General features: G+C 42.4%; 2 protein-coding genes across 4 annotated transcripts in view; one reads left to right on the forward strand and one right to left on the reverse strand.

The window, feature by feature from the left end:
• ZDHHC17 (zinc finger DHHC-type palmitoyltransferase 17) overlaps positions 1-11,987 on the reverse strand; it is a 171,263-nt gene extending 159,276 nt beyond the window's left edge. The window contains exon 1 of the mRNA XM_033951008.1: positions 11,846-11,987. Within this exon, the coding sequence (XP_033806899.1) occupies positions 11,846-11,968 (123 nt within the window). The 5' untranslated portion in view covers positions 11,969-11,987. The remainder of the gene's footprint in view (positions 1-11,845) is intronic.
• An 8,237-nt stretch (positions 11,988-20,224) lies between these two features.
• The window catches only part of OSBPL8 (oxysterol binding protein like 8), a 247,305-nt gene continuing 242,604 nt past the window's right edge, over positions 20,225-24,925 (forward strand). For 2 of the 3 annotated variants that reach the window (XM_033951168.1, XM_033951171.1), the window contains exon 1: positions 20,226-20,420. The gene's annotated coding sequence lies outside the window, so the exon portion shown is untranslated. Of the gene's footprint in view, positions 20,421-24,925 lie in introns of all 3 variants that reach the window. The other variant, XM_033951170.1, reaches the window with a different exon arrangement.

Here is a 24,925-nt window from a genome sequence, read left to right on the forward strand (position 1 = left end):
AATAGGAGTACAGTGATATGAAAATGTTTCAAACCCCCCCTTCCATTCTGATTTCCCTATTATTGCAATATGTCACATTGCACTATAACCATACAATAATTTACCTAGCAATGTTTTTGATATGTTGCCAAAGGGCCACCAGGTTTCAACTCCACTAGCCTTTAGTTCACTGATTACCAAACATGGTTAGAGCAGCCAAGGTTCAAATCCCACTGATGTTGCTTGAGATCAGTCACTTAATCCTCCATTGCCTCAGATACAAAACGTAAAAATTATAAGCCCTCTTGAGACATGAAAAATCTACTGTACTGGAATGTAACTTGCCTTGAGCCATTACTGAAAAAGATATGATCTAAATCCAAAATCCAATATCAGGTATATTTGTGAACTTAAAAACCAAAAAAACACTGCAAATGTCACTCAGGACCTACAGAGCAATTCCAACTTACCATAAATAGAAATAACTTCCACAAGTCACACAAGCATTTACCTAAGAAAGGATATCAAAAACACTGAAGAGACCACTAAAAAACATCAATAAACCTATTGGAAAACTAAACAAACCAGATTAATCATGCAATCAGTGCCAACAGAAAACCATGTCTCTTTAAAACATGCAGAACAAAGATCTTTCACCTAGTATAGAATTTAAAAAAAAAATTAAACTGAACCCCCAAGAAGCTAGACTCTTCAAACAGTGCAACACCAGAGAAAAAGAAAGCAATGTGTGTCCCCCCTGTACTGTGCAAAATATGATAGCAAACTGATATATTCCAACACTATATTACAAGTTAACAAATGCAAATAAAATGAAACAATGGAAATGATAACATTTCAATGGATTAAATGTATTTTTCTTTTTACATTCTTTATTTATAATTTTAATAATTGACAATAATTACAAGTCAATAAGCAAACATACAATGTAAATTGAAATTAAATCAAATTTCCAAACTGCTTAGAGGATATCAACCTATACAACACATTATTAGTCCACAAGTTCAGAGACGAAGCTGAAGAAAAAACTGAAATAAGTCAACCAAGAAACTATGTATAAGGCAAACTAAAGAGGCGATCTGACTGCTCTTGAACAAATCTTTTAGAGCTAACTTGAGAGCAGAGAAGCTCATGAAGACTCTCTATCTAATATAATAAAACGCTAGCCGCACATGCGCACTCCCTCCTGCGTGATCCGTTTTCCGTGCGCTGTAGGGCCCCACAGGTAGGAGTGCGCATGCGCAGCTACCGTTTTATTATATTAGATATTGGCTGCTGGTAGGGGCTAGAGTGATGCTGAATCTCAAGGTATTGCATGGAATGGGTTCTGTTTAGGGTTGTTTTTTGTCTTGTTGTTCGGTCTGGCCTGCTCCCTGCTTGCCTTGCCGTATTGTATTTTTAAGTTGAAAGACTCACGATCCCCGCCTGCGTCAGACTTCCGACGCAGGTGGAGATCATGAGAGGAGCCGCCGCCGCGTCTTTCAACTAAAAAATACAATATGGCAAGGCACGCAGGGAGCAGGGCAGACCGAAGCTACGAATTGAACTGCCAGTTGGCCGGCTCCCTTGCTGGAGTTATTTTTCAGTTTACAGGTGCTGCCGCGGCTCCTGTCATGAGCCACACCTGCTTCAGAGAAGACTTCCGATGCAGGTGGGGATTGTTAGAGGAGCCGCGGTGGCACCTTTAAACTGAAAAATAACTCCAGCAAGGGAGTCGGCCAGACCGCGGGAAGATTAGGGGGGTGGAGAAATCTTGCTGCTGCACAGGGAAATGGAGGGGGAGGGAATGCTGTGGCTGCTGCCCAGGGAAGTGGAAGGAGGGGAAAAATGCTGCTGAAAGGGATATGGAGGGGGAGGGAATGCTATGGCTACTGCACAGGGAAGTGGGGGGAGGGGAAAAATGCTGCTGAACAGGGAAATGGAGGGGGAGGGAATGCTGTGGCTACTGCACAGGGAAGTGGGGGGAGGGGAAAATGGTGCTGAACAGTGAAATGGAGGGGGAGGGAATGCTGTGGCTACTGCACAGGGAAGTGGGGGGAGGGGAAAAATGCTGCTGAACAGGGAAATGGAGGGGGGAATGCTGTGGCTACTGCACAGGGAAGTGGGGGGAGGGGAAAAATGCTGGTAAACAGGGAAATGGAGGGGGAGGGAATGCTGTGGCTGCTGCACAGGGAAGTGGGGGGAGGGGAAAATGCTGCTGAACAGAGAAATGGAGGGGGGAGGGAATGCTGTGGCTGCTGCACAGGGAAGTGGGGGGAGGGGAAAAATGCTGCTGAACACGGAAATGGAGGGGGAGGGAATGCTGCTTCCGCTTTTGCACAGGGAAGTAGGGGGGAGGGAAAAATGCTGCTACACAGGGAAATGGAGGGGGAGGGAATGCTGCTTCGGCTTCTGCACAGGGAAGTGGGGGGGAAGGGAAAAAAATGCTATTGCACAGGGAAATGGAGGGAGAGGCAATGCTACAGCTGCTGCACAGGGAAGTAGGGAGGGAGACAGGAAGAAAGACACAGGGGCAGGGAGAGAGACAGCCAGCCAAACGGGGCCAGGGAGTGAGACAGACAGAAAGAAAGACAGCCGGAGGGAGAGAGACAGAAAAAAAAAAAGACAGGGGTAGGGAGAGAGACAGAAAGAAAGATAGACATATATTCTAGCATCCGTTAATATAACGGGCTTAAAGACTAGTCAGAAATAAACTTGGGTAACTTCTGTGGATCATAGAATACATATCTATTCCCCCCAAATGTCATAACACACTTACAGGGATATCTTAGGACAAAGGTTGCCACTAATTGTACAGCCTGAGGTCTCGATATTAGAAATTGCTTTCTTCTTCTTTACTCCAGCTGCTGCTTCTTGTGCGTTCCCCTCCTCCCTCCCATGGCCACCCCAACTGCTGCTGCTTCTCTAAATAAGCAGTAGTAGCAAAACAGCCCATATTCTCCTGGGTCTGAACTCTCACCCTCAGTCTACAAGGCTGCTGGTCACATCCCTGGCCGGTTCTGGGGCAGAGCCAGCCATTGATCAGACTGAGGCTGCTAGTGCGGCCCTGCGGGAGAGTAAGACGAGCTGTTTTGCCTCTGCTGATGCTCATTTAAAGAAGCAGCAGTGATGGCCAGGATGGAAGTGGGAGTACACAATAGTTAACTGCAAATTTTAGTAAAAGAGCCCTTAAGTCAACTAATGCTCCTGCAATGTTCCAATGCTTTTACTTTTACATATGGTACATTATCTCCTTGATTCCTTCATTTCCTAATCCTTTACATTTATCTTTCACCTTGAGAAGGGCACCCACCATTCTGCTCAAAAGTGTACAACACTTTGCACCATTCCTTGTGCCGTCTCATTTGACCCACTCTTCAGAACCCACTCAAGAAAGATACCCTATGACCTATGCTGAGTTAATTTTTCATGAATCATGCTATACCAAGGTGCATTAAAAAATGGTTTTAAAATTGTAAACCTCTACATTTTTCTAAATAGAAAAATAAATTAAATTTCATGCAGCACAAAGTGATAGAAGTTTCCATGAGTTAAGTCTGACTTTTGATTCTGATTATAGAATGACACGGAGACAAATTTGTCCCTGTCCTAGTGAGATCAATCTCTATCCCTGCAAGCTATGTCCTCATCTGCACAAGCCTCAAACACTTGCAGGGATGAGGCGGGGACGGGGATAGATCCCGTGGGGATGGGGATAAATTTGTCCCTATGTCCTAGCTGCAATTTTACCTTGGCTGTAGCAAGCAAATATGTTCATAGGTTAGTACCTATTTTTGCAATACTTTTATACTTTGTAAACCGTGTCGAGCTCCACTTCCGTGGAGATGATGCGGTATATAAACTTAAGACTTAGTTTAGTTTAGTTTATCTACAGAAAGCAAGTTAGTGGCTCAACTGCACGCCCCTATTTATATAAAAAAAAAACAAAAAAAAAAACTTATAGTCCGCCTAAATCGGGTTACAGAATACAATAAATAATTATTCCAGTTTGGGGCTTTTTTATTGTAAGCTGTTACTGCAATGGAAATAGGGTTAAAATTGTACTGGCTTCCTAGGCCAGTAACTGTGTGTTCCTGGCAATTGAAATCAAATATCTAGTAATTATCAAGACTTATATCTTCCTATTTTTGCAACTGTTCCCTATAGTCCTGGTAAACCAGTACAATTTTGAAATTTTGGCTGGACAGTTGAGATTGATCACTGATGTACAGAAATTTAAAAGTCTTTTAAAGACACCTCTTTTTGTAGAATTTTTTAGTTAGGGTGAAAATTGAAAGTTAATGGGATGGAGTGCTGCTGGGAGGTGTGGTTAGTGTAATGTTTTAAATATGACGTTTTTATTTTTGGGTTTTTTGTATGTTTTATCTTTGTCATATGATAATTTGTATATTGTACACTCTAACCGTACTGTGCTGTAATTTATCCATAAGAAATTATTTAAAGGACCAAGTTGAGCTCATCGCAGGTTCATAAGCAATAACTAATAATCATAAAGGCTTGTATCTTCCTATTCTTGCAATTGTCCCCTATAGTCTAATCTAGGTGGAGGAGTGAGAGAGGGTCCCTGGTGCTGCATATTATTTTTAAGAGGGGACATGGCCTGGGTTCAGTCATTATTACCTTGATCAGGGTAGGGATTAGGCAGGCTGCTATCTCACAGGGGGATGGGGTACCTTGGATTCAAGACAGAGTGCCACTCCCACACAAAAGTAGCATTTTTTAAAAAAAGTTGGGTTTTCATACACTTTCTTTGCAAAAAAACAATCCAATCTTTTTGCGCATCTATTTTCTCAAAATTATTAATGAGTTGATTGGCATGAAACCTGCATCACAGCATCTCAATAATAAGAAAAGTTAAAAAAAAGTTTATTATAATGCTGATCCCTTTTGCGAAACATTTTACAAAAGGAGTTTCCTGTGTTAAACAGCGTGACACCAACAGCATTTTGATGTGTTTTGTCAGTCTGCCAGCTAAAGTACACAAAGCTCTTTCCTTTTAGGCAAAAAGCATATACAAATTGATTTGAATATGATTTTTATTATAAAATATCATATACAGGATTATATGCAGATCAACATTGTCTAGTAGTAAAGCTTCGTACCTGCATGCAGTTTGGACAATATTCTACCTATGACACTAATCACTAAAAGCAAGCAATGGAAATCCCTTACATGAAGTATCAGAATTTAAACAGTTTATAAAAAAAACAGCAAGTCAGATACTAAGAATAAAGTAAAGAACCAAGGTCTAGTAAGCAATAATATTCAAGATACTCCCAACTGTGAATCCACATTTGCTGCAAATGCACTTTTAAATCAGAGTCTTTTGCAAAGATAAGTTAAAAATTTACTTTAAAGTCTTAATAAACTACAGACTTAGTTATCACATGATAAATAAGTAAAGCATTTTTGTGTTTATAGATTACAACTTAATTTCAAACTGATTGCTTTTAACAGATTTTGCATTTCTCTTGTTTAGCAACCAGAAAAATCAGTTAAACAATTATTCTTAATACTGAACAGTGCTTACAAACAGGTCAAGCTCTTGAACCCGATATATCAGGTCACAGAACTGCACTCATACCTCACCAGTGCTGGCTGAAGTTTGTTCACGTTGGAGTAGAGCAATGGTTCCCAAACCTGTCCTGGGGGACTCCCAGACAGTCAGGTTTTCAAGATATCCCTAATGAATATGCATGAGAGAGATTTGCATACCTGTCACTTCCATTATATGCAAATCTCTCTCATGCATATTCATTAGGGATATCTTGAAAACCTGACTGGCTGGGGGTCCCCCAGGACAGCTTTGGGAACCACTGGAGTAGAGTGTAGCTGCGACAACAATGTATAAGCCATTTCCAGGCTTTAACTGTACATGCAAGAACCCAAAAGAACAAAAAAAAAAGGCACGTGCACACACCTCATTTGCAATGAGATCACATTTCATTTATGCCATAATCCCGTTGGAAGCAACCTTCTTTCAACTCAAACTGCACTTCTGTAAAGTAAGGTTTTATTTCTGCTCTTAGCAGAGGGGTATTACTCCTGCCTTTCACTCTGAGGTGGGAAAAATCTGAGGAAGTGGGGGTCCACTAAACTACCAAGGATTTAAGTTGCACCAAAAGCAGGGTGGAGAGAAGGGGAGGGAAGGGGGGGGTCTATTAGACTACCAAGGGTTTTTTTTTTTTGCAAATAAGGGGCAGAGGGATTTGCTTCATTAGATCGCTAGGGGTCTTGGGTCATCTGAGGTGAAGTGTCTCAGTTCTCCTCAGATGATCAATGTAGCATAGTACAAGACAGCGTGTACGCCACATCACACCTGGCATTATGGCTCCACCGTGCACTCAGTCTATCAGGCTTCCTCCGTGCATCTCTCTTCATCGATGCAGTTTTAACTAAAACTACATTTACCTAGGATTTAAATAACACACACACCAAGCCCTAAGACAAGGGTTTGTGTAGAGTTAGCTGTTGCACAAAACATTTTTCTACATCCGCCACCTGCAAAACTGTGTATTTAAGCCACACTAATTATGTAAAGCCTTGTGGCACTTTTCTGCATTAAGCCAGTACAACTGACAAAAATGGTAAATACGCATAGCTGCACCATGATGAGAGAATCTTTTTACAATGGATGTCAGACCTACCAAAAAAATTGGATGATAACTTGCAGTAAATGCTCATTATAATTTCAGGTAAGATTAAAGCGGTTGGCTTGCAGCAAGTATTAAAAAAGAATTGGTGGTGCTGATGCTGCCTGCATTGCTAGACTCACACTTAATATATGGTGCCAGCTGTATAATACTGCCAAACTAGAGGTGTAATCTACCTAGACAACAGAACAGGAGGATAACTAAGTGTAATATGCCCCTCCTGGTTTCACAAGTCCAGTATGTTGCTCTTTTATCAGTTCTTCAACCCAATTCTATTCTACTCTGCCTTGCACCAAAAAATCTCTAACGAACTCAGGCCTTTTTGTGCAACATTGAGCAACATTCCGCCTCACACCCACCCAACTGCTGTTGCCATTAGGTAACAGGGATTTCCTTCTCTTTAGTGGCTGATGAGCAATGCTTGCAACTGAAAATAACTAGCAATCCATTCTAAAGATAATGGCATGCATGTTAAGTGCCAATTACTTACAAGAGAATTTTCTAAACTTTTTAGTTACCGGTAATCTCCAAAATTTACATCCTCAATATCCGTTCTCCCGAAACCAGGCCTATTTTCCCCATCTCATCTCTTTCCCTCCAATCAGTTCCTACCATTCTCCCTCCTCCCCCAAGAAATTTCTCAGCAGTCGTCTTCTCTTCTTACTTAGCCCCACCATCATCTCTTCTCACCTATTAATGCTGCACTGCTGGACCTCCTGTTTTGGGCTTCCATAATTATATCTATCACACCCCCACCCTTGAAATCATTTCTACTTGCAGACTGTGCAGCCACCTCCAACCTCACTCCTCCACAGCTGCTAATGCTGCTTCCTGAACCTGTGGCAACTGATTCCAATACACCAGGCTTTATGCCAGGGTAGGAAAAAAACAGAACCATAGTAACACTCGTGACCAATGTGTAAGGTGCCTCAGTTCTGTGCAGGATCTATAGATACATACCCAAATGTCAGAGACTGGAATAGCAGGGGCCTTATCTTGAAGGGAATCTCGAAGGCTCTAGCACACAGATTCCCTAAGCCTTTTACAATCCCCCCCTGGTATCTACTGACACCCCAACCCCCCTGGCATACCTTGTAAATGCTCACTAGCTCCTGCTTCTGCACCATTTTCAAAAATGGCAAGGCCTGACACAATGCAGTACAACCTCAGATGCACAGCTAAGTGTTTCCATCATATTCATCTTCTTTAATCTCTTCTGCTATTGCCTAAGACTAGATACATTAACTAATTTCCAATTTAGCTGCAATTCGTAATGAAACACGCTACGATATTTTATTACCAAGTTTCCTTCCCCTGATATCTTAGGGTTCCCTTCAAAAGGTCAGGATAGTGTTCTTAATATACCTTGACTTTTCCGCTCTCAATCAATATTCCTTAATTTTAGGACACTACCATAAATATAAAAAGGTTTTTTCTGCATCATATCTCTTTACACATCAACTTCATAGGAAACATTCTGCTCAATCTACTTGGTGGCAGATACCATCAATGGGTAGTAATACATTTAAACTTTTGAAACTATTCTTTATTATTATTACTTATTTTTATTTTACCATTACAACTGCAAAGAAATTGTAAAAAAACAAATAACCCTCAAAACATTATACAAAAAAGAAATATCTACTAGTCCACAACATATGAAAAAAAAAAAAAATGATAAAGAAAACCAATAGTAAGAATCAGGCAAAATAAAAACTTGTTACACGCTATCATTTATAGCTCAAACTGCATTAGGAAACTTTAATAGACTCTTTATCCAGAAAAAGAACAATACTCCAACTGAGGGCTCCTAAGGCCAAAACTCAAAGGGGTCCTTTTATTAAGGTATGCTAACAGATTTAGGGCCCCTTTTATAAAGCCGCAGTAGTGATTCCTGCATAGCAAACGCAATACATCCCATTCAGTTCCTATGGACTGAGTCACATTTACCCAGCTGGGACTCACTACCGCAGCTTTGTAAAAGGGACCCTTCGAGTATGCTAAATGCGAGGAAGCCCATAGGAATAATATGGACTTCTTAGCAGTTAATGTTTGCTAATTGGTAGCGTGTGCTAAATCCATTAGTGCACCTACTTTTAACAAATTAACCCCCCCTTTTTCAAAACCATAGCGCAGATATTAGCGCCGGCCATGGCAGTAACAGATCCGACGCTCATAGGAATTCTATGAGTTTCGGAGCTGTTACTGCCATGGCTGGCACTAAAAACTTACACTATGGTTTTGTAAAGGTGTGTGTGTGGGAGGGGGGTTTGGTTTAAATTAAATAGGTATCAAGGGCAAAGATTTCCTAAAGAATAGAAAATACCTCGTCCGTAAAATTGGAGCATTCTCCAGAAGCTGAAAAACATTCTGTGACATCCCTCAAGAATCGCCACTATCCTCTCTCCCCAATATTATACAACCTCTTCATGAGTTCCTTGGGTCATATTAATTTCAACAATGACAAATGTTTACTGTCTTATGCAGATGACATCCTCCTGCTCATCCCAATCAAACACAACGCACAAAATATCTCTCAAAAAATATCTAATGGCATAGACAAAATACATACCTGGGCTACAATCAATAAACTCAAACTAAGCATAACAAAAAACAAAGTTCTACGTTTTCACAACACCTCACAAACAGTCCCTACACATGTTACACTACCTTTAGGAACCTCTCTAAATATAGACAAAACCTCTAAGTTCCTGAGTTATACTTGACTCTACCCTATCTTATGAACCTCAAATTTCCAACCTAAGAAAAAAATAAAACTTATGCTTTGTCTTGAATTGCTTCCCATACTCCAAAATGTTTCCTCCCAGGTCCACTTACCACACTTTCTCCATACTTCTTATTTTGCCCATATTTCTGTCATAGTCTAGCCCCATCCCCCAGCTGCTCTTTATTAGACACCCATACCAATATTCACTGAAGATCGGCATAATATAAAACAATTCTTTTCTTTATGAATCAATAATTTAATTCAAACTATTGTAGAAAAATACCAGACAAAATAAAACTACAAATAAGACCACATGTAGATTAGTTAGTTATTTCATAGTAAGTAAATATAAACAAGTACTCATTTGATGCAAGCATTTTTAAAGGAAATTTCAACTTTCAGACCATCAAAAGATCAACCTTTGATCACCATTCACTCAAAGGAATTTAGAAAACAGTTTATCATAATAGCAACTCAATAAAAATCAGAATATAAAAATGGAACAAATATTGTAGATTTTGGGAAGTAACATTTTATTCAATATATCTGCAATACAGCTCCCTTCATCTCCATAGTTAAGAGGCAAAATACAACTAACGTTCACAACAGCTACATGGAAATATAAGCAAGGAAACACATGAGGGCCAACCCAGCATGTAGAATAAAGCAATACATCATGATCAACATGAGGCATTTCTTCTCGATCTGAGACACTTTTAAATGTAATTGCTATAAAAACATTATGCATTAATTATACAAATTTGTAGTCTTTGTATAACATCAAATTTCTTCAATGAGACCAACAAAATAGTGGTACTTGAGTTTTTGCAACAATGGTGATTCATCAACAGATATATATCACAGGCTATAAAAAATGTATTAGAAATTCAGTTAAATGCTTTCTGCTAAACAGGAGAACACGCTGTTCACTAAAGCATACATTTCAAGTACGCATTTCTTATAGACAATACGGAGTCAGGACTATCAGTCACCATCTCTATCCAAAATCTAAGGCTTGTATTTTCAAAACTATACCATATAGTGTCTTATATCCTGCAAAACATATCTACTGTACATCCTGCACAATTAACTATACCAGGATGCTGGTTTCTTTAGAACAAAGGTGGATATATTTATTTAAACAATGTATCGATTGTCTTAATAAAGTGCCTGCATCAAGTACATCATTTCTGCAATTTCTTTTTTTGGTTCCTGTTGTCTTCTTAAACCCACATTGCATAATGATAAATGTCCAAAGATATTTTGCCTGAGTAAGCAAAATTACTGTATGTGTTTACCATTTTTAGCCATTTGAGAAAACACATGCTTACTTCCATAAGTCAGAACACCACTTTTCTGTGTGTACTTGGGCAGGAAATAAATGTGGGACCATTTAGAGATATGTCTGAAGCATACACAGCTAATATTTTACATCACTGTTTTAAAGTGTACACTTATATAGCAACAACAACCCAATATTCAAAAGCTTTATTTATTTAGATTTATTAACCACCTTTATGAAGAGATTCACCCAAGGCACTCTATGGCAAACTTGTATTGAAAAATCTTCCACTGTAACTATGACTAATTTAACCTGTAAACTGTATATTATGGATATTGGTATTAGATTCCTAGCATGTGTTGAGTTATGATGATAACTTGTACTGTAACTTTGGCAAATTGTAACCTGTTAACTGTATATTTTGCTAACAGCATAACAGTAATAAAAAGACCAAAAATAAACAAATGCAATGAAGGAGGTAAATTTGAAATCAGGAAACATCAACTTTAATAACAGGATTCCATGAAACAGTTTCAAAAATATACTTATAACATCAATGAAATTCAAATAATGCAATATAATACAATGTCAGTGTAATAATTATGAAACAATGGCAAAATATTCAAACAACAGATGACACCAGTGCTTTTATACAATATAGCTCATCCTTTAGCCAATGGGTCAAATGCAGATATTAGATGGGGGACAGGGTGGTACAACTTTGAGTTTCAGAAACAGGTCTTATGTGAACCAAAAGAATGCACATACTTTTGTACTGATAAATAATAATAATTACTGCCTCCAAATTTGAAAGTGAATATTAAATTCAAGATTAATTACAGCTTTCCACCGTGTTCCTTGCCCTGGGCATGGTCTAACATTAAAAGGTGAATTGTGCCAACCACAGATATATGCCAAAATGCACTCATGGGCCGGGCTTTCTCGCTCTGGAGATGCCCCAGGGCTCGGCCTGAGGCTGCAGCCCCGGGGCCAGGGGGCAGCATCAGGTGCTCGCGCAGGGGTCAGAGGCTCGGCTGCTGCCTCCCGGGGCGGACTCCTCCTCCCGCCTCCTCTCAGGGCGCAGTCCCAGCACCGGGGCCCCCTCCCGGTTAACGCCCGAGGGCGGTGGCAACACCCAGGCCCCTCCCTCGCATCAACGGCCTTTGCAACGGCGCCAAGGCTCACCTCCGCGTGCAGAATGGGGACGCAGCCCGCCTCCTTCTCGTACTCATCCATACTGTCCGCCATTTTGCTGGGACACCTCGCGGTGCATTGTGGGGGCAGGCAGAGCGCAGAATGAGGGCGCATGCGCGGGCGGGGTGACGACGCGCCGCGGAGAGTCAGGGGCTCGCGGCGGCTTCCTTCTCCGTCGCGCGGCTCGCTTTGTGCGTTAGAGGCAGGAACCACGTTCCCCGGGCTGGAGCTAGCCCTGCACCGCTTGAGCTGAATTCATCTCCACAGCTAGAGAGTGCTTTCAATTCCTAACTCCTCTCACCTTGGGTTCTGCATCCCTAACCTCAAATGTCCAAGTTAGATTGTAAGCTCTTCTGAGCAGTGACCACCTGTCTACCTCTTTGAGAGTGCTTTCGACTCCTAACTACTCTCACCTTGGGTTCTGCATCCCCAACCTTATATGTCATGTCTGTTTGTCCAAGTTGCATTGTAAGCTCTTCCGAGTAGGGACCGTCTGACAAAATGCCTCAGTGCTGCTTATGCCTTTCAGTGCTATATAAGTGATAAATAGTAGTAGAACTGCTCCCGAAGATTTTGGCGGTGCGTAGGAGCAGAAGGAGGGTCTGGGCACCCCTCCTGCTCCCGGGAGCCTTGTCCAAGGAGCAGGAGGAACCAGGCACCCCTCCTGCTCCCAACTATTCCCTACTACTGTTCCCTCTTCTTAAGGGAAGGGTTTTGTGCACATACAGGGAAGGGTGGGAGAATCGGGACGGCAGGAGAGATCGGGCTGTAGGAGTTTGGGGCAGGCAGGACTTCGGGGCTGACAGGACAGAGAGCAGGGCTGCAGAAGGCAGGGCAGTCGCAAAGGGCTGCATCGACTGGTCCTCAGCAGTCGCTTTTTTTTTTTATCAGTGTTGCAGGGTTTTGTTTAGTGAATCGCGTCCCTGCCTACTTTGCAAGCCGTTGCCCTCATTTGCATGCGCGGATCGGAGGATTGTCAGAAGACATGTAAGTGAATTGAGACGGGATCGCTAAGGGTCGCAAACCGATCAGTACACGATCGGTTTGCTTTGTGAATCTAGCCATATATCCCCCTCCCCCATTGCCCCAGGTGCGTTAGATAGATTGTGAGCTCACTGGGACAGACAGGGAAAAATGCTCAAGTACTCCCCTCTTTCTCAGATATCACAAGAGTCTTTGTTTTATTGACAGGAAGTGTTCAATTACTGCAAATGTTCACAGAAAGGACGGAAAGAGCAAATGCTATCCTTTTTGTGTTACATGTACATTGGAGCAAATCACACCTCTATTCATTATTCTGTTTGAAGAAGTTAGCAGATTAGCTACACCCATCTCTGGTGACATTACAATGATTTGATATTGATTGTATTTTGTAATCATCTCAGAATCATAGGAAGCAGCTGTGTGGGTGTCAGTGAATGCTGAACACCTCTAATATTGAGTAAGCTCCTTCATTATATACAGCAAGGGGTAATTTTGAAATGTTGGTGCCTATTCTCAGAATTATTTAGTCTATGGTGCCATTGAACAGATACATACATGCAAGTTTGCAAAAGACCAGAGTAATTTTCTGAAACGTTCCAGACACTGAGCACACAAATATTTTGCTGAGTCATTACTTGTGTTGCTTTTTGTACATCTGTGTATAGACTCCCTTCTCTGTCTTTCCTCTTTTCTCATGACTCATAATGAGTGAATTCATTGTCCTCTAGCTCAAATGCCTATGTGACTGCTGGTAGACTCTCATTCTTATCCTTATTTCTGGGGCTGTATATGGGCACTGCAGAGGTCTAGAATTTACTCTGATTAGCTGTTGCTTCGTAGTAGTTTCTGCAATTCCCAACCCCTAATCCCTAAAGGATTTCAATCTCCTGGGCTCTTTTGTAAACAAAGAAGCAACTAGCAGGGAGGAAATACTCCGCAGAATAGCACTTGGTCACTCTTCAATGAAGGCTCTTGACATAATATTCAAAGGCAAGGAGGTAACACTCCGTAGGAAGATCAGTCTTGTCCACACACTCATTTTCTCAGTGGTCAGTTAAGGATGCAAAAGCTGGACACTATGGAAGCAAGACAGAAAGAAAAATGACTCATTTGAGCTTTGGTGCTGGAGAAGGATTTACCTCAATAATAGTTATGCTCAAAACACCTTATACAATCCAATGGGAATTCTGATTCCACTTTCTCAAAACGAGTCAGTGGTGTTGGAATTCTTCATCATTCCCAATACATGGAAAGTACTCAATATGTTTTTTAGAGATATATGTTTTTAAAGATTTTTTTCTTTTTTCTTTTTAAAGATTTTTACTTATTTTCACATCAATATAACTTCTTATAGCTTAAATAGCTTGTATATAGAAAAAGGTTTAAAAGTGCATCACTTAACTTAAATCCTTATCGGTTCCCCTTCCCGACGCGTTTCGGAATTCTTTTTCAAGGTCGGGGGAACAAGAGATAAGATTAATCCTCAACCATACATTTCTTGATAGCCAGTGGCAGTAAATGTATGGTTGAGGATTAATCTTATCTCTTGTTCCCCCGACCTTGAAAAAGAATTCCGAAACGCGTCGGGAAGGGGAACCGATAAGGATTTAAGTTAAGTTATGCACTTTTAAACCTTTTTCTATATACAAGCTATTTAAGCTATAATAAGTTATATTGATGTGAAAATAGGTAAAAATCTTTAAAAAGAAAAAAATCTTTAAAAACATATATCTCTAAAAAACATATTGAGTACTTTCCATGTATTGGGAAAGATGAAGAATTCCAACACCACTGACTCGTTTTGAGAAAGTGGGATCAGAATTCCCATTGGATTGTGTAAGGTGTTTTGAACATAACTATTATTGAGGCTATCTTTTTATAACTTGAAGTGAGTCATATTAGTTTGGTAGATGGGAGAAGGATTTAGGCATATCGTGGACCGCTAGAAGAACTAACAAATAAATTCTGGAAGAGATCAAACCGGCTATGTCATTCAAAGCCCAAATGATTAAGTTATGATTGTCTTATTTTGGTCACACCATCAGAAGAGAGAGATCGCTGGAGAAGATCGAAGGAACCAGGCGAAGAGGGCGACCTGCAACTAGATGACTGGACACTTTGAAAACTCCCTTTGAAACTCTATTTACTTATGCAGATGACATCTTTGTCCTTCCTGAGATAGATTTGAACCTCACTAACCTCACAGCTTGCATAACGAAACTTCAATCCTGGGCCCTCTCTGTACAAATGAAGCTGAATTAGTCCAAAACAAAACTACTCTGGCTTGGCCCAAAATTAGATCAGTTACCCACGCTCATTCCACTACCTTCTGGTCCCACACTGCAGATCCAAGTTTTGGGCATCATTATTTATTCTACACTTTCCTTTAATGATCATATTAACTCTCTGGTAAAAAATAAAAAAATAAAAAAATGTTTTTTTAGTCTTTACATGTTGAGGAAAGTGAGATCCTGCTTCCACCAACAACATTTTCCTGTCCTTGTACAATCAATCATTCTTTCCAGACTGGACTATTGTAATTCCTTCTATCTAAGTCTAACCAAGAAAAATCCTCAAAGACTTCAGCGGATCCAGAACACTGCGGCTAGGATGATCTTTGCAAAAAGCAAATTCGATCATGTTTCCCTGTTTCTGTCAAAACTTCACTAGCTTCCAGTGATTTCTAGGATTCACTTTAAATGTACCTGCCTAATTTTCATGATCCTACATGGCATTCTTCCTCCCCTAATACCACTATCCTGGAATTCTTCGAGACTTGACACTACCAGATCCGCCATCATACTCAAACTATCTTTCTCCTTGTTAAAAGGTGTCATGTATGCAGGTAAATTAGGGAAATCCCTTTTCTTCAAATTCACTGAGCTTTGGAACAACCTCCCTGCCCCGCTGCGGAACCTAGGTTCATTCCAATTATTCTGAAAGCATCTGAAAACCTGGCTTTTCTCCAAACGTAAAGCTATATATTTAAAATGTAAAGCTAGCTATCCTCTTCATAACCTCTAATTTCTTATTATGTCCTTCCCTCATTTATTGAATTACCTGTAAACCGTGTCGAGCTCTATCTTTATGGAGATGATGTGGTATACAAACTTAAGGTTTACTTTAGTTTAGTTTTTGAAAACAACCATGGAGATGATGTGGGAGGACCTTATCAGACTAGCACAAAACCGATTTCTTTTTAGATCTGCACTTCATCAAGTTGCTAGGACTTGAGCATAAGTCGATAGCACAACAAATAATAAGTCGATAGCACAACAACAAATAATTTTTAGATAGCACTGTTTTATGCCCCAGCCTTTCTGCATGTGTATTCTGCATGTGTATTAGCTCCATTAGATGGCAGCACACCCCTACCAAAATTAAAGGCTTTAAGACTTTCTATGACAAGTATAGTGCATGCCTGCATGACCATGATAACTCTTAGAAACATAGAAGATGATGGCAGAAAAGGGCTACAGCCCATCAAGTCTGCCCACTCTGCTTACCCACCTCCTGTCCATGCCCTAATGACCCAATTTCCTTATCTTGACCCTCGTAGGGATCTCACATGGGTATCCCATTTATTCTTAAAGTCTGGCACGCTGTCTGCCTCGATCACCTGCACTGGAAGCTTGTTCCAATGATCAACCACTCTCTCTGTGAAGAATTACTTTCTGGTGTCGCCATGAAATTTTCCGCCCCTGAGTTTGAGCGGGTGCCCTCTTGTGGCCGAGGATCCCTTGAGAAAGAAAATATCATCTTCCACTTCGACACGTCCCGTGAGGTACTTAAATGTTTCGATCATGTCTCCCCTCTCCCTACGTTCCTCGAGAGTGTAGAGCTGCAATTTGTTCAGTCTCTCTTCGTACGAGAGACCCTTGAGCCCCGAGATCATCCTGGTGACCGTCCGCTGAACCGATTCAATTCTGCGCACATCTTTACTGTAATGTGGCCTCCAGAATTGCACACAGTAATCCAGATGAGGTCTTACCATGGCCCTGTACAACGGCATTATGACTTCAGGCTTTTGGCTGAAGAAACTTCTATTGATACAACCCAATATCTGCCTTGCCTTAGATGAAGCCTTCTCCACTTGATTGGCAGTTTTCATGTCTGCACTGATGATTACTCCTAAATCTCGTTCTGCTGAAGTCCTAGTTAAAGTTTCTCCGTTCAAGAAGTACGTCCTGCATGGATTTCCGCTTCCGAGGTGCACGACCTTACATTTCTTAGCATTGAAGCCTAGCTGCCAGGTTGAGGACCAACTTTCCAATGTAAGCAGGTCCTGCGCCATATAATTCTGTAAACTGCATTCACTTACTATATTACATAGTTTGGCATCATCGGCGAATAGTGTTATTTTACCTTGAAGCCCTTGAGTCAGATCCCCTATGAATATGTTAAAAAGGAGTGGTCCAAGGACCGAGCCCTGCGGCACTCCACTGGTCACCTCCGATGTTTTAGAGAGGGTACCATTAACCACCACCCTCTGAAGTCTGCCACTCAGCCAATCATTGACCCATGCAGTTAGTGTCTCTCCTAACCCTATCGATTCCATCTTGCTTAGCAGCCTGTGGTGTGGGACACTGTCAAAAGCTTTACTGAAGTCCAACTTTCTTGTTACCCTTATGTAGAGACTTCTTATTGCTCTAAGGGGGGAATTCATGAAAGGGCATTAAGCATGTTAGCTAATGTGCTTAACACCCTTTCATGAATTCCCCCCTTAGAGTAAGTGGAAGAGCATTCCAGTGTTTCACAGCTTGGTAGAAGAAAGATGCTGTCAAAAATATTTAAAATGTTTCTTGTGGGCAGATGGAAATAAAAGTAATAGGCCTTTCAAAAATCATTTACTCTTTAGCAGTCTTAAATCAGGTAAGCAGTGACGGGTCATAGCATGAATTATTCTAAAAATCATCATGTACATTTTAAATATGCATTGAGCCTGAACCAACTCAATGGAGCTTGCCTAAGATAAGAGAGATCCTATCACAGCATTTAAAGCCAAAAATAAACATAGGTGATCAGGTAAGTTTCAGTGTACCCAATGTACAAGTTACAATGATTGATGGAGGATAATATAGCTCAATCAAGAAATAATAGCTAATATGTTTTAATGTATAAAATACTGTAGCCCAAGTATATCTGGACTTTAATTGATAATTGAAAATCAAGTGTAATACCCAAAATTTGAAATTGGAATTAAAATTTAAATTGTTCCCCTTAGATGGTAATATCAGGGAAAGGAGGCAAAACAGTAGATCAGTGGTCTTCATTGCAAGGTCTGCGAGTCAATAGTGGCCTGCGGAGACCTGGGTGGCCAGTGCAGCTGGCTGGGATTCCATTCTCCTCCAGTGGGATCTAACATATCTCCTTCCTGACAGCTGCTGTCTCACTCTTCAGGCCGCTGGCAGCGTGAGTGAGGTAAACACACTGTCTTTGGCAGCCTGGAAGCTTTTCTTCTGCTACTGTTTCCTGTCTCTGTAAAGGCAAGAAGCAGTTTCAGAAGGAAAGCTTCTGGGCTGCTGTCTCATTGTCATTTTCTAGTATGGAAGTCCTTTCAGGTAAGCTAATGGATCTATGGCATTAGCAGTGTGTTAGACATGAGATGAAATTAAAAAATGTGCTTAAAAAAAATCCCTAAGAGGTTTACCGTAATCCTTATTTGGAAAGTAATGGGGCTGGATGGTAGGGCATCAATCTGTTTTCCCAATGTACAAGTGCTGAGTTTGAGTGAAAGGGAAAGAAGGGACAGTCCTCAGTTTATAGTTCAGATTGTACAGTAGGACCTTAGCCAAGGGGAAGCTAGCCTATTTTAAATGTTTTATTTTTTCTCATCATTCTGTGCCTATTTATACAAAAAAACTAATGTCTTATTGCTTAGTGAACATTTTGGCACCTACTGGCACAACAGATTCCACATTTTAACAAGCATTTTTATCATTGCTGTTTATCAATTTGATTAAACATATGTCTTTTGTTTAATCGCTCGACAGCTTTTTTTGTATGTACTGTATTTGGCGTGCTGGCTTTCTGTATTTTACAGACCATTCTGCTAAAGCATAATTAGAAAAGAAGAAACATTCCAGTTCTTGAATGCACAATGTGAAAGTGTTTCTACTGAGAGATGGAGGTGTGTTCTCATGTGTAGGCCTGAGGAGAGGGGAGTGCAGCTGGTACATCACTCCAGGGCCTATGAAGCTCAAGGGGGCCCAATGAAGTCCAAGAAACATCACGAAAACCAAAACGTGTCGTCGTCTCGAGAAGGAGATGTCCTTACAAACTACTAAGGCAAAGAACGGCGCGAGAATTTTTGCATACAAGATTGTGAAGCATTGAGTGAGCGCGAAGCAATAGGCCAGCGCCGGTCTGCATATTCTGTTGACAATTCCTGCCACTGTTGCCTCTGTAGGGCGCTCATTCAGCAAGCTAAAGCTGATAAAAAATGTTCTAAGATCCATTATGTCACATGCGCGACTAGTAGATTTGGCAAGACTCAGTACTGAGTCTGATCTAACAAAACAGATTACTTTTGATTATGTAATTCAGAGTTTCGCTAGGAAAAAGGCCAGGAAAGCACCTTTGTTTGGCAGACAATAAATGCTATCATAAATGTCTTTTAAAATGTCACCGAGGTCTGTCGGAGCCAGAGACTAGTGCTGGAGCGGCTCTAAAACGAATCCTTTAAACTGGTTTCCTGCAGCCCCAGTAAATCGGCTCTGACAGACCTCGATGACATTGTAGCGCTGACGGATCCTAATACTTTTCCCTCCCTATGCTGAGACGGATCGTCACCGAGGTCTGTCAGAGCCAGAAGCCTCAAATTTTTATGGACGTGCGGGTTTAGATCCGCGAGGTCCGCGTTTTACCCCTTCCCACCTTCACGTTATGCTCACAGATTCGTGGTTGAAAGATGCCTTTTCTTAAGTGAGTGTAAAATACCTGACCAGCTTCCGGGAGCCAACAGGCTCTGATTTTGCTCACAGTCCTTTTTATGCTCAGGGACAGTTGCTGTCTACTTTAAATCTTAATCCCGAGAGCCACAGACAGGTCAGGTTTTCAGGATATTCACAATGAATATGTATGAGATGCAAATCTCTCTCATGCATATTCATTGTGGATATCTTGGAAAACCTAATCTGCCTGTGGCTCTCGAGAACCGGAATTGCCTACCCCTGCTCTAGGGTAAAAACGTGCTTTTGCATCGTCCGAGCCTCGCGCCAAACATAAGCTCGCCGCCCCTTAGCTCTGGACCCGCCCCCTTCGCGCCACGGAATTTGCATACGTCCCCCCCCCCGTCGCGCCGCAGTCACAGGCCTTGGGGTTTTTTTTTTAAACCGCCTCTCTTGGCACGTGACCGGAGATCTAGGGGGCGGGGGCCGAAGGAGGCAGCTGCCGACGCGACGACATCCGGGTTTTTTGACAGAATCAGTCGGCGCCCGAGTGTACCGGGAGAGGGGTGGGGGTCGCGCTCGCGCGCCGCTGAGGAGGACGTTCCTAACCGTCGGGTTGCCCGAGGGCGCGGAGTGGGCTGCCCTTCTGGGCAGAGTGCGAACAACGTCACCCGGGACGGCGGAGTCCGAAGGTAAAAGGAGAAGGAGAGGGGGGGGGACTATGCTCAGCTGCGTCGGTCTCTCCCCCCCCTCGTCTCTTCCTATCTCCTCCCCCCTAGCCAACCAGCTCCTCTCCTTGGTCTCCTGACCGACCCCCGTCCCTTTATCCTTCTCCCCTCCCTCTCCATCCGTTATCCACGACCCCCATCGTCATCCCTAGCCAGCGCCGCTCCCTCATCACCCCGACCCTTTCCCCCGTCTCTCCAGCCCTGACTCCCGCGCTTAGTCCCCCCCTTTGAGCTCTTGCACGGCCGAAAGACTCGGCGCTCTGCTCGGCCAACGAGGGTCCGGTCTCTGCGTCCCCCCCCCCCTCCGTCCCGAGAGAAGCCGTGCACGAAGCTTAGAAGCAACTCGGCGACTTTTTCACGAACGTTTTGGGGCTGCGGTGCAAGAAGAGCAATCTCCCTGCACTCAGCCGTCTTTTTCATTAGTTTGATCGGAGAATAGCTGCTGCCGGAGGCAACGGCTTTTAAAAATATATAATTTTATTAACTTTCTCAAATAATACATCGTATGCATAACTTACACATTGCAATTGAAAACAAAGGAAATCAAATAACCTAATACAAAATTAGACACAAAATAAAACATAACCCTACAAACTAAATGAAGCATAAAATAAACAACCATGCACAAGAGCTGCAGAGTCTCTAATCGGAAACTGGAGTCTCCTTAGATTGTAATAAACACTTCTTAACTGACTTTTTCTAAAATAAAATGTCAGGCGGGCAGTAGTTGGAAGAGCAATGATCACACACAGGTCTTTTGTTTGTTTTTCCATGCCTAACAAGAATTTACCCTACTCAACCCAACCCTGTTCATTGTAGCTATGTTAATTTGTTGATATCCCATTTGCTTTGTTAAGCCATATCTAGAAAGCATGTTAACCTATGGAGCAGGTGAGGCACTGGCTCAGTGGCATAGCTATGGGTTGGCACAGGCCCACCCAGTGGCAGTGCTTTACTTCGCTCCCTTCTCCTTTGCTAGTGGCCTGATATGGGCCCTTCTCTACTATCCCTGGAGGCGGTAGCAACTCATTTTTGTTGTCTGTGCTGGTTCCACAGGCTTCCCTCCATTGTAACCCATCGGTGAGGAAGCATGATGTGATGTTGCAAAGGTGGGATGTGGCAGAGGGAAGCATGCAGCCTCTGAGGACACATGTATGGTAGAACAGGAGCAGATGGAAGGGGGGGGGTGTTTACAGAGATGAGTGGCTATCAGGGCCCCTGGGGATGGGTATGGGTGGAGAGTGGAAGAAGTGTATGGATGTGGATGGGCAGGCATACTGAGGGGAAGATTAACCTCCCCCCCTATATTTTATATATCTATGGGAGGGAGGGAGGGATGGAAGGGCTCACCAAGTGTTCTGGGCCCACCCAAAATACCAGTTCTGGCTATGCCACTACGCCGGCTTATAGTGCCAGTGATAAAGGATGTCAAATAGAGAATGACACAGGGACACATCTTTCACTGTCACCGCGGAATTAATTTTCCCATCATGTCCCATTCCTGCAAGCTCTGTCCTCATCTGCACAAGCCTCAAGCACTTTAAAATCATAAGTGTTTGAGGCTTGTGCGGTTAAGGCAAAGCTTACAGGGATGGGGACAAGGACAGTTAGACTTCAAATCCTTGTTGGTCCACTGGGCATATTGCCCACAGCCTCTTCTTTTTCTAAATCTTAACCTTTGTCTTCCTCCCCATCCTCAGCTTCAGCTAATATTCTCCCCCCCTCCCCAGACTTGCGACTCACTCCAAGTGCACCATGGATGATGGTAGGAGGGATACCCCCTCGCTTCTGCACAGTGACTTTTTTCCCCTCTTCTGTTATGAGACTATAGTGTATAGTGTAATATTTTGAAAAAACTGGAGTAATTTTGGATTGTTCCTGCCTCAGTTGCATTGGGGTGAGGTGGGGTGGCTGGCTGGCTGAATTGTCGCTGCTGAGAGGAAGGAGGACGTGCAATCCCTTGAGATGGCTCTGATGGACTTGATGAGCTGCAGTGTGATTTTAAGTGAAAAGAAATGGCAATTTTAGAGAAGAGTATGAAGCAAAGGATAGGAATTAGTAAGAGGAGAGAATGGTGAGAGAAAGAAGACAGGCAATCATAGGGAGTAGGGGAATTTCAAATGTGAGAGGCAAAAACAGTGAAACTAATCAATTATCAATTAAATAAAATAAATGCTTATATTCAGTTTCCAACCGAAAAACAGTTAAGCATGGATTTCAATCAAGAGGACTAGCTATGTCTAGTGAAATTACATTCACAGAAAAAAAAGAAATATTAGCAACAATACCAACTCAAAGATTTTGTAAGCTTTAAGCAATTTTCTAAATCTCAAATAACAAACCTTGGACCTAACCTTGAAGACAAGCATTCCAGCAGCTTGACACAAAAAAGCTGTTACAATCTTTTACATTTTACAAAGTTTGCCAGTGGGTAGTGGAGAATCAAAAAGTCCTTCAAACACAAATCATTTTTTAAATTGAAAATAATTCTACAAATAGTGAGGAGTGGTCTAGTGGTAGAACTACTGCTGCTGCTGCCTCTGCATCCAGAGGTTGTGGGATCAAATCCCAGGGCTGGTCTTTGTGACCTTGGGCAAGTCATTTAACCCTCCATTGCCTCAGGTACAAAATAAGTACCTGGATATATATAAATTGTCTTGAGTGTGGTAATGTAACTACAAAAAGGCAATATACAAGTTCTAATCCCATTTCCTTAAATATTCTGGTGCTTGACCCCATAAAATATTTAAAACAAAAATACGCATTTTAAAATAATATCAAGCCTGAATAGGAAGTCAGTGCAGACTGGTCAGTAAAGGAGTGCTACCCACTTAATAGCTATGCTGTAAGCCTAAAGTGTTCTGGATTCTCAGTAGGGACACAGGTATCTGAGTGAGAAGATCCACTTGGACTGACAGCCTGAGGTCTTCATCCCTCTGGAGATGAACTAGATCCACATACCATGGGCTGTGGGGCCAATCAGGTGCCACTAGGTCTACCAACCCCGGATGATTCACCCTAGCATGGCTATGGGGGGGAAACATGTACAAGAGCCCTTTTTCCGGCTATGATTGGACTAATGCATTCAACCATGTGCTTCCAAGCTTATATCTTTGGCTGTAAAAGCAATCTGCTTTTGTGTTTACAGCCGAGGCCATCAGATCGCTGTGGATGCCCCCACTGCTGAACTATGGAATTGGATGCCTGGAAGGACACTGACCTTCCCCTGGGTCTAGAATCTGCTGACTGAGTAAGTCAGCCTGCGCATTTTCCACTCCAGCTTTGTGAATGGTCAAGAGGGCCCACCGAAAAAGGAGTTGAGCTTCAAGGCATAATGGGGGCACTTCTGGTGCCTCCTTGCCTGTTGACATAGGCCACTGCTGTCACATTGTCCAAGAAGACTCTGATTGTCTTGCCTTCCAGAGTCTTCTCCAGTGCCTGGCTTTGAGTTCTAGTCGATTTATGGACCGCTTTTGCTGAGCCAGTGTCCAATGATCCTGAACTGGGTGTTCTTTGCAAATTTCCCCTCCATCCATAAAGGCTGGCATCAGTCGTTAGAATCTTCCAGAATGAAATTCGGAGAGGCATGCCCCTTGAGAGGACAACCAACTGCAGCCACCACTACAGACTGCTCCTCACTTTCAGTACCCAAGGAAGCGGTTGCTAAAGGAAGTCTGTCTGAGGAAACCATTGAGAGAGAAGAGAGTCTCGGGGAAGCCTCATGTTCACTCTTGCCCAAAGGCACCACTTCTATGGCTTCAGCCATCAACCCCAGAACCTGCAGATAATGCCATGCTGTGGGAGTCGGACTTTGCAGCAGGTCTGAAATCTGCTTTTGGAGCTTCAGTTTGGGTGGGTCTGAAAGAAAGATCTGGCCCGAGGTCAGGTCAAACAGAACTCCCAGGTATTCCAGATGCTGAGTTGGTGCCAGCTGGCTCTTCTTGAAGCTGACAATCCATCCCAAGTCCTGGAGGAGTTGGACTACTCTAGAAACTGCCATTTTGCATTCCTCTTTGGATAGGGGTCTGATTAGCCAATTGTTCAAATATTGGTGCTCCTGGATCCCTGCCTTGTGGATGTGCATTGCCGCCATCACCATCACCTTGGTAAAAATTTGAGGTGCTGTTGTTAAGGGAAGTGCAAGAACTGTATACTGCTCCAGCATATGAAACCTTAAATACTTCTGTGGGCTGGAAAAATGGGAATGTGTAGATAGGTCTCCATCAAATCAAGGGACCCAAGAAACTCCCCTGGCACCACTGCTATAGCTTGGTGTGGCTCCTGGCATTAGTTCCCATGGGGCCCTTGCTAGCAAGAGGGAAAAAGTTAATACAAAAGAAAAATAAGCTGATCTCAGTTCTAACATGCTAGAACTACTGTATTTGTATTGCCCTTCATACGGATATTTGTTCTTTTGACTCAATATTGCTTCTGAATGATCTTTGAGAGAGAGAACTATAGTCTGCATT

Source organism: Geotrypetes seraphini, chromosome 7, assembly GCF_902459505.1.
Source record: "Geotrypetes seraphini chromosome 7, aGeoSer1.1, whole genome shotgun sequence".
NCBI lineage: Eukaryota > Metazoa > Chordata > Amphibia > Gymnophiona > Dermophiidae > Geotrypetes > Geotrypetes seraphini.